At 35.1% G+C, this 10886-nt stretch overlaps 2 protein-coding genes across 6 annotated transcripts in view; both read right to left on the bottom strand.

The window, feature by feature from the left end:
- Positions 1–10886, bottom strand: part of LOC126513430 (probable ATP-dependent RNA helicase DDX60) — a 479040-nt gene that overhangs the window by 61022 nt on the left and 407132 nt on the right. The window lies entirely within an intron of this gene.
- The window catches only part of LOC126513431 (probable ATP-dependent RNA helicase DDX60), a 48637-nt gene that overhangs the window by 13694 nt on the left and 24057 nt on the right, over positions 1–10886 (bottom strand). Inside the window, exons 11-16 of the mRNA XM_050161807.1 lie at positions 7029–7134; positions 6480–6595; positions 5113–5273; positions 3602–3854; positions 771–937; positions 150–308 (exon numbers count right to left, since the gene is read on the bottom strand). Coding sequence (XP_050017764.1) covers positions 150–308; positions 771–937; positions 3602–3854; positions 5113–5273; positions 6480–6595; positions 7029–7134 — 962 coding nt within the window. The remainder of the gene's footprint in view (positions 1–149; positions 309–770; positions 938–3601; positions 3855–5112; positions 5274–6479; positions 6596–7028; positions 7135–10886) is intronic.

Below are 10886 nucleotides of genomic sequence, written 5' to 3'. Positions count from 1 at the left end.
CAAATAAAAAAAGAAGAGAAAAAGAGGGGAGGAGAGAGGAGAGAGAGAGAATGAGAAGGCTGGAAAAATAAGAAATTCTATGATGCACAAAATTCCATGATTCTTACATGATTATAAAATACAATAATTAATTTTATTCATATTTTTACCTGCCATGTATCAGGAATAAAATCTTGGACTCTGGGGTCTGGATCTTTTCTTTCTTCTCGTATCAAATGGTGACCCATATATTGTAGTTGGAACCTAACTGGCCCAATTCCTACTGAATATTTATTCCTTTTTTTCATTTTTATGTCATCTGTTTCATCCTGTATTGTTTTAAAAGATTATTTTGAAAGTAATTTAGGTTACACCATGATATAAATGTTGAAATGTTAAAATTGTGAAAACAATTTTAATCACCCCTTAAGCATCTTGAGGGCATTATCACTTTTCTGAAACACAAGCAAATCAGTAGATGTCAAGATTTCAAATGCTTATTCAAATATTTGTAGCTACAACCTGACATATTTACATCATCACCATTATAGATACAAGCTGTTTTGTTAGAATTAAGTATTGGGTTAGTTTTAAAAGTCTTCAGAAATTATTTGACATTTAGTCAATTAGTATAAAAATTTACAGTTCTTGAGTAACTCAGATTTAGTAGTTGGATTAATCAAGATTGTATTTTTATGATAAATGAACATAAAAAAATCACTGTATTTGAAGGATGCTTTATAAGTAGCAAATTACAACTGTGTAAAAATGAAGCTTTTACAATATGTTACCTGAGTTGGATACAAAGAATTTGCTAGTTCATCAAACCCTAAACACAAAAGACATCTGGCTATGAGTTTCCGATCTGCTTCCTGCAGAAGCTCAGAGTGTTTGTCCAGCAAGGAGTGAATTCTCTTCATCATATCGACAGCTATGCTGAAGTCTTTTGTGGCTTCACCTTCATACAAAATGTAAATAATAAAATTGTTATAAAAGTTATCAAAGTAACAAATGTTTATTAACAAAGAGCAGTCATCTAGGCTATACACTACTATTTATGAAACCAACTTACTTAGCATTAACAGATGATTGAGAATAGAAAGGACTAGATAAAAATCTTACAGTTCACAATTAAAATATTCAATTGAAGTTTATAGAATTTCGTGGTGAATTATAAAGCTTTTCTCTGTCTCATATTCCTATGTCTCCTTTTTTAAAAGAAAATAATTGCATGATTTTAAACGTAAGATTATAATCTTAGCAACATTCCTTTAGCCCTGTTGTTCACAGAGAGCTACTGGATGTAAGCGCTGAATCTGTTCACTCAGTGCAATCCATCTCTTCAGCGATCAGACCCAGACTCCAACCATCCCTCCATTCTCTAGCATCACACACACTGTTTCTCCCCTCTGCTCACATGTTAATTCTCGCTTCTGTTTTGTTCCACCTTTCTTTTAGTTGATGCACACTCTCACCTATTAAACAAGTGCTATCAAACCTATATTGAAAGCTCTTATACAAGAGGATGCCACATAATGAAATAGAGGTCTTAAGCTCCAGGAACATTCAGTTCACTTACATAGTATATGATATATGATTGGCCCACACCGAGCACTAGAAACTACAGACATTATGTGAATCTGTTTGCTAAAAGAGGCTTTATGGAAAGATATTTTATGAACTGAATTTGGAGGATAAGTAAATTCTTGTTGTATGCAACACAAGGAGAAGGGCATTTGTGGCAGTTTCTACTCTTGATTTCTTTATCCACCATGTATTTCCAAAGATTTCTTATTTATGTCTGTATTGTATCGGCGTAAATGAATGCAGACAGATTGTAAAAATATATACAGCTTTAATGGGGAAATAGACTTACAGAACCACCTTTCTGCGGAGACAAGGAAAGCAGAAGGCGGGGCTGGGAGCATGCTCGCCAGATTTATAGATAAACATTAGCCCGAGGCAAACATGCCCCCTAAGGGGCTGGACTTATCCCTACACTGTATGGTATTGGGAATTCTACACAGCTAGGTAAAAGTATGTGTTTCCTGGTCCTCCTTGTGATTAAAGTTGCCTGTGACTAAGTTTTGACTAAGGATATCTGAGAATAAGATTTTGATGGCCAGTAAAGTACATTAAAGGAGAAAGATAGAGCTGGAGAGATTCTTTAGTGGTGACAGTTGTCACCACTCTTACAGAGTTGGATTCCCAAAAACAATGTCAGAAGCCTCATGGCAACCTGTAGAATCTGCTTCAGGGAATCTTTCCTGCATCTGTCGACACTCAACACAGACAGACAAATAATAAATCTGAAAACACTTCAGTGTGCAAATAGAGAGTAAGTGAGTTATGTGAATGACTTATAGAAGGTCACAACTCTGGGCATGGGCACAAAGACATTGAACCTCTGAACTTTCCCAGAAAGATCATCTTTGTTCCTTAAGAGACTGCCTCTGTTTCAACCATAGGTCCTGCCCAATTTCTTGTTGGTGGACAGAAGAATCCAGAGATCCCAGCAGGGACTCTGTTATCAGTCTGCAGCACTTACAAGTAATCTCTCAATGGAATAAGCACTATATTTTAAGTCACTCTAAATTCTGATCTCTATCGATAATATCCAGCTTCACATCCTTACTCAGTGTCATGGTTGGAAAGAAAGATAAATACTTGCTAAGGTACATAGTACGCCTCTATTCAGTTTACATATCTCTACCTATCCAGTCCCACTTTATCCTTATCATCCCCATTCTCTTTCTTTGTTTATACTATTCCCTTCCATATAAATGTTAAGGAGAGTACATGAAATTGCCTCTGTGACTCTGGAAGAAGTCTGTATGGTAGAGGTGATCAATGTTGAAGTCTGTTTGGTTGGTGTTGATTGCAAATTTTACAGGATTTATAATCACCTGGAGGACAGGCCTCTGAACATGCTTGTAAGGGATTATCTTTATGAGGTTAATGGATACAAGAACACCCATATGAACTCTGAGTGGAACCTAGACTTCTGCATGAATTTTGAACTACATAAAAGAGATACTGAGCTAGGCATGCATTCAATTCATCCATCTCTGCCTTCCTATTGTAAATATGATGTGACCAGCTTCTTTAAGCTCTTCCTACTTGGATATGCCCTCCACAACAATGAACTGTATACCCTTGAACTATTAGATATATACCCTTGAGCTATTAGATAGAATAAACTCTTTAATCGTTAAGTTGATTTTATGAAAATATTTTTTTATCACAACAACCAAGGGGAAATTAAGTGAGTAGGCAAGCATAAACACCAACTTATCCAGAAAGAAAATGTTTATCCTTTGAAACTCAAAAATAAATGATGGGTTCTTGCTGTGTCTCACTGCTATTGGTTCTGCTAACAATGCTCTCTTCCTGGTCAGCAGTTAGTTTAAAGCTATCTCCAATTGTGCTTATGAATGTGCTTTGTCTTTGCTATTGGTCACCTCTCTTAGATGCCATTGCTCATTGATAAAAACAGAGGAAAGAACCCTTTATTAATTCTACTATACAAATTTCTAGTTAGTAGGTGAAAAGACACCGTCTTTACATCTCTTTGGACTCTCTAGTTTATCAAGGTAAGCCACCCGAATTACACCCCACACACCTTCAGCTCGGCAGTGCTCCTTCCATGCTGTCAAGCAAGCCGTTAACCCAACTTTTTCAGCCTGAACTTTTACTGAGTTACTTTTACATGATTTCAAAAACTCTTCCAGCTTCTTCATCCCAGAGCTAAAATTCCTTTTCATCTCCTTCTCAATAGAAGATGACAGGGTATTCCATTGTTGTTCTTCCCTTTGTTCTTCCTTGGCAATCAACCTCTTCTTATTCTCTCTAGCAATTCTGTCAGCCTTAGTCTCCTGCCCAAATGGAAGGAAACAAATTTGTGACAAGAAAGAACTATCCCACATTGACATTTTTTGTGAATATTTTAAGTATGCTCAGATGATTTTGACCATCACCCCATACTTGAATAATCATAAAAATATGTCTTTAATTAAGACTGTTGATTGAAAACATAATAATTCAACTTAGTGAATATAAAGACTTGCCATAGACAATTTCCTAAATTTCGATGTAGTGTTAAATATAAAAGGGTAAATATAATAAAACCAAAGAGACCTTGCAAAGATTTATTTAGGTCTTCAAGCAGTGGCACCCACTATTCTTTCCTGGACTGCATTTGTTACCTTTCCTACTGAGTCACCTTCCTACTCCGTACATGATTATGAAGTTTCTATCATGAAGGTTTAACTGTATACCTTAAAAAAAGTAAAAACATTAATTATATAAATACTTGGAGGAAAGCATAGAAAATCTGTATAAGTCAGGCAAAGAAACCCATGTGTTGTATGCTTATTTTTGCTGGATTTGTGAAAAACATTCTGGTTGTTATTAACTAATAAACTACATTTTAATATTATTGCAAAATTTTAAGCCAAACATTTATTGACTTAATGCTTTATTTGATTCTCTAAATAGGTAGATGTTATTGCATAAAGGATCATATGTAATAATTTATATGGAAGTTAGACTTTCTAGCAGGTATCATAATAAATATGTTTGTTCTTTGTGTTACTTTTCTGTGCTGTAGTCAAATGATATGGCCAAGAAAATTTATGGAAGAAAAAATTTATCTGAGCTTGTGATTCCAGAGGGCTAAGATCTGCTGATTGCGGTACAGAGGCATAGCACCTGGAGCAAGAAACGGAAAGTTTGTGTCTTAAACTGTAAGCAGGAATGGCAAGGCTTTAAGCTCTCCAAACAGGCCTCCAGTGACACACTTCCTCCAGCAAGGGCAACTTCCTGAGCCTCCCCAGACAGTGCTGCCAACTGGGGGCCACACACTCAAATGCTCAGACTGTGGGAGACATCTCATTCAAACCACAACACCCAAATAAGAAAAAAGATGGAAAAAGCCATCAAAGTGATGAGAACCACCAATTTAATAAAGAATATCTCTCCTGAGTAAACTGGGGGCATGGGGACCAAGGGAGAGGGTTGAACAGGAGGGGAGAGGAAAGGAGGAGAGCAGAGAAAAATGCATAACACAATAAAATCAATAAAAAAGAACAGTATCAAGAGCTTTTAATAATAATGGAATTTATGGAAACTTACACGTGGCTTTTTGCTCCTGGACTTACTGCAATCCTTCTTGGGCTTAGCACCTTGAGTTATGATGAGCTTAGAAGAGACTGATTCTAATGAGTTCCCATAAAATCGTTGAAAAACATGATATTTCTGCACACTTCTAAGATAACGGGGGTCTCTTGTACACTCTGAAGAAGAAAAAACTTAAAATGTAAAATGATTAGGCTTTCTCAGAAGCATCTCTAACTCTCCACACCACTCCATAAACAGGTGCTATTCTTTCTAGTATACAACAGCAATTTTGCCTGAGCAGTTTGCCCAAAAACTTAACCAAAATTGTCTTCAATTGGGCTATCCCATCTATAGAATGACTTTCAAAAAGTCTACAAAAGTGGCAATTTTTCATATATATATGTGTGTGTGTTGTTGTTGTTGTTGTTTACGGAATTGAACCTAGGATCTCATGCATGCAGTTTAAGGGTTCTGCTACTGGTCAACAACTCCCAGGAGCTCAAACACTTTCAAGACAATTTTTTTTACAGTCTGTTTCCAAAAGCAAATACTAAGAATGTTATTTAATTTTATTGATTAAATGTGTTCTTTCGTAATGGATATGGTACACTCTAATTACTTACCTCATTCTCTTTTAGATCCAATCTAACTTGACATTTCCCCCATCTCCATAAAAGTCTTTTTCCCAAACGCATGCATTTTTGTTTTGATTTCTGACTCATTAATTGTAATGAGGACTCTGAGTTTTTCCATTGTACAACTACCTATGGAGCCCTGGGAGCACACCACTGGGTACACAATGGAGATAATGGTGACCCTCCTCCAGAATCTATCTGATTAGCATTAAGGACTAAAAGTCCATGAGTACCCTTCCTTCCAGGTGTTTTGGGTTTTCTAAGGGGATTGTTTTGTTTTGTTTTAGAGACAGACTCTATGTGTCACCTGTTTGTGCCCTGTAGGCAAAATCAAGAAGAAAGCCATCTGAGGTATTCTGGCTCCTTGAATTATTAGATAGGAAAAAATAAGACCTTCATCCTGGGACACAGTCATAGAGCTGAGAGCTTCATCACTATATATTACACTTCAAATGATATCCAGATTTCTTAAACTACAAGCCTTCTTTCCTTAACACAGTGTCAAACTCAGGAGACAAAGATCACATATGCACTCCTCTGCCTAAACCACCTCCACCCTCCATATGAATAACCACACGGAAACAAAGGGAGAAATCTCTGTAACATCCTTCCTGTTGTCCCTCTGAATGCCCTGTTGAATGTTCTTCGCCAAAACTTTTGATTTGAGTTCATAACGTGATTTATACTTTGAAATAAAGGCCAGAGTGATGTAGCTTTCAATTAGTTTAGCAGAAACGGCAAGCTCACCATTGAAATTGGCCTTTGTCCTGTCATAGTCATCACTGAGAGGTCTGTGGGAATGCCAGTGCACAAGCTCATCGAATTCCTTATGCTTAACCAGTGAGGAAACAATGGGGTCATCACTGGAAGACAAAAAGAAATACAAGCATATATCAAATTCCAGGCCTTTAAATCCAATACATTTTATAACTTTGAAAATCATAGTTTCTTCTTATCTTCCTGGGATACAACATGTGTATTTGAATGCAAAAAAAAGCATTTTCTTAGAAGTTTCAGAAGCCAGGACCACTTCAGGTCTCCAACACTCTCAAACATTCCTTGTTCTATTAACTTAAAAATAGGAGTAGAGTGCTTTGTTCTCCAATAAAAAATGACACAGATATCATAAAGATGGGCAATGGGCAATATGCTGCCAATATATATTACATGTAATTCACTATCTTTAATGTAGCATATTTCTGCAGTTTCTTCAGAAAAAGCCTTCTCCAAGAATATTTAATAAATGACTATTATGCATTCCAAACAAGTACTTATTAATACATATGGAGGTCTTACTTCTTTAGGAAAGGCAAGTCTTTCAAAATGTCACCAGTAAATTCATCAACCAAAGCACATGACATTGGAATAAAACCCAAATTTGGCATCTTTTCTTGAGAACTTTCTGTAAACAAAAATAAATATGATCAAGTTAAATGTGAAATTTTCAGAAAAGATGACACTATAATTGTTTCCCAAGATTTCACCTTTAAAAACATTTCATATTCATTTATATTTTAATTTCAATCCTGTTCATAAAGTTATTTCCTACTCTGAAACTATTGGAACATCATAGAAAATTAATGAATAATAACTAAGCAAATAGTTATATAGATAATAATATAGATTAAAAATGTAGGTAGCCCAATGGCTAGAGAGATGATAGGTATATGGCTAGATAGAAACATTATGATAAAGATGACATTTTTGATAGATGATAGAGAGATAAATAATAGATAAAAGATAATTTGTGTAGTGCTTATGTTCAAATATTTAATCCCTTCACTTTTGTTTAATAAGTGATAAAATTTCTAAAGATAACAATCTGAGAGATCACATACATAGTGTCAAATATAAATTAAAATAGGGAAAAAACAAAAGTCATGAGATTGAGGTTATTACAATACTCCCTTTGAGCTTCCTTTTGGTTTATACACAAACTTATGCAAAAGCAGGTAGATAAATGACAAAATGATAGATGAGATAGACAGATGACAGTTAGATGGTAAGTATGTGGGTTATGGATAGATGTCAGACAGACAGACACAGTTAGACAGAAAGACAGATAGACAGACAGATGATAAATAGATCAGACCCATCTTATAGCTGTGATAACTGGCTAGTGAATAATTTTTAACATATTGTTCATAATTCTCCTGATGCTTTCTGTTTCTGTGTTTGCCCAGGCTACCTTCAGCAACAGTTAAATTACTTTCCTCCCTATAGCCACAGAGATGAAACCAGAAGCAATGAGAATGACCCTCAGCCAAAGTCATAACAGGAACTAGAGAATAAATACCCCAGCTCTCTTGTTCCTTGCAAGAGATGTTTCCAAGATAGTGTGAACCCCACTCTAAGGTTCCCAGTTGACCTCATGTCTCCCAAAGTGGAAACCTGCACATAGACAGGCTTTTCAGAGTGCTCTTCATTTCTTGCCCTAACCTAATTTGAACCACTCTCTGACTGCTACAGTAAACTCCTTGCACCAGTGTTCTTTTGTTGGGTGGAATTCATTGTCAAAGACCACAAGAATACACACACACACACACACACACACACACATATACGTATATAAGTATTCACCCTCTGACTGGTACAGTTAACTCTTTGTACCAGTGTTCTTTCATCTGGTGGGATTCATTGTTATAGAAGACAAGAATACATGTATACATATGTACATACATGCATACATATACACACACAAGTATGTACATATGTAGATATCCTAAGTTCTCTGTGAACATTCCTTTTGATACTTCCTCTAAAATAATTTTTCTAAAATTCATTACAATATTAAAGATGTTTTTATGACTAAACCATTTTTGTTTTTCTGCAAATATTCCTCTACCCTTATATAATTTAATAATTACATAATTCTGCTACATTCTGAATTTCATCATTACTGAGAAACCTGTCACTTGTCTAATTCTTTAGAGCTAATTTTTCCTTTAAAGTTAATTATGAATCCTATGAGATGCTCTGTAGCTTTTACATGTTGCAGTTTCCCTTCGTGTGTCAAGGGAGTGCATTCTTCTGGCTTAATATGTTTTTGCATTTAACTTACCTGATTTGACATCCTAAATGTATAAAATTTGTCTTGATTAATGCAGGTAAAGGTTAGGTCATTACTTTCTAAACATAATTCCACTCCCATCAATTCCTTCTTTCTTTCCAAGTTTCCAAATGAACCAAAGGTTAGTTTTTAGTGTCCATGTCTTTTAATATCTTCTGTGCTGAATTTTAATTTTATATTTATTTCAGATATATACCATATTTTAATATACTTAATTTGAAACATTAATATGTGTGTGAAGATAGATAGATAGACAGATGATAGATGATGATGATGATGATAGATAGATAGATAGATAGATAGATAGATAGACAGACAGATAGATAGTCAGGAGAGAGATTGATACATTGATAGATAGAATATAGATCAATGATAGTTATAGGGATATATCCCTATAACTATATATACGGCAGATAGAAAATAGATGATAGATAGATAGATAGATAGATAGATAGATAGATAGATAGATAGATAGATAGATAGATAGACAGACAGATAGAATTTAGAGAGAGATAGAGAGATGCATAGTCTTAGTTGGGCCTAGGGGTGTATGCCTGTGTTCTTAGCAGGAGGCAGGAAAATCAGGAACTCAAAATCATCCCCAGCTATCTTGTGTGTTCAACACTATTCCAGACTACATAGTACCTTGTCTGAAGAAACACACACCATGAAAACCAAAGGATACACAGAGTAAGCTAGTAATACAGCCAGGAAAATTAATATGGCCACTATATTAAATATTATCAATATGTCCTTGTAGGTTTCTGTGGTGGTGTTGAATTTGCCTAAAATCTTTTCTTTTCCCAAATCACCAGTGTTTATTATGAAATATATGATTACTGTTAGCCCTCATAGACTCATCAAGTACATCAAATACAGACCTATTGTCGTCCATATATATTTATCTTCCATATGTGTACCCTTTGACCTACATTTCCCCAACCCCAACACTGTTTCTTCAATAACTTCCTGTTTGCTTTATTCTACTTCTATGTATTTTTTAGACTATGTATGTAATGGCATCACACGGTATTTTTCTTTCTATGACTAGCTTTTGTCATTTCTCATAATGGTATATTTGACCTGTTCTGTTTTCTTGTGCTGGAAACTGAGCACATAACTTCACACATGCTAGGACACTCTACACATGAGGGAGGGATGTCTCCAACCTTAAGTATGACTCTTTTTCTATTTACTTATAAAGCCCAAACAACCCCATTATTAATATCCAATCGACTCTTAAACCCACTCGGTATTTTGATTTCTACAAGTTTGGTTATATAAATAAATATTGTTTTAAAGTTTTATTATTTTTCTCATTTCTAATTTTACATTTAATCTCTCTTAAATGTTTTCAAATTATATTCAGAGAGTATATAATAATTGTGATAATTATAAAAACAGAATTTATCAGTTCTAAGTCCACAGCTGATATGGGATTCCCCTCTGTATGCTGTAAATGTTAACAAAGAAGCAGTTTTGGCCTGTAATAGGGTATAAGTGAGCTAGGCAGAAAAAACTAAATTGAATGCTGCAAGAAAGAAGGTAGAGTCAAGAGATGCTGTGCAGCCACCAGAGGGGAGAGTCAGCTGGAAGCTTCCCGGTGGGCTACGAACTTCATGGTAAAATATAAAATAATAGAAATGGGCTAAGCAGAGATATAAGACCTAGCTAATAATTACACTTAAATGATTAGCCAAGTTGTGATTTAAATAATATAGTTTCTGAGTGATTATTTTGGGAGTCTGGGTGGCCAGGAAATGAACAAACAGACTCTTACAACAGATTGGCTCCCAATATTACCCTCTGAAGTCTTTGATGGAGTTGAAGAATAGAAAGTTATAGTTATAGTTTTCCTTAGTTATGGTAGATAAAGTAGATATAAATATTGTAACTCTAATTCTTGCTTAATATCTGTCTTGTTATATGTAATTTCACTATGTTAAAAGTAAAGTTTTCCCTTCTATTTAAACAGAAAAGTGGAAGTGATGTGGGAAGTCCTTCTTATATGAGTTGTTTTTACTGGTTAATAAAGAAGCTGCTTTTGCCCAATGGCTTAACAGAACATAGCCAGCCTAGAAGAG

This window comes from Alexandromys fortis, unplaced genomic scaffold (assembly GCF_014885135.2).
Source record: "Alexandromys fortis isolate MF-2015 unplaced genomic scaffold, M_Fortis_MF-2015_v1.1 scaffold_137, whole genome shotgun sequence".
NCBI classification, from domain to species: domain Eukaryota; kingdom Metazoa; phylum Chordata; class Mammalia; order Rodentia; family Cricetidae; genus Alexandromys; species Alexandromys fortis.
The sequence above is the reverse complement of the archived record's forward strand: the minus strand, read 5'-3'. Positions and strand labels throughout refer to the sequence as shown.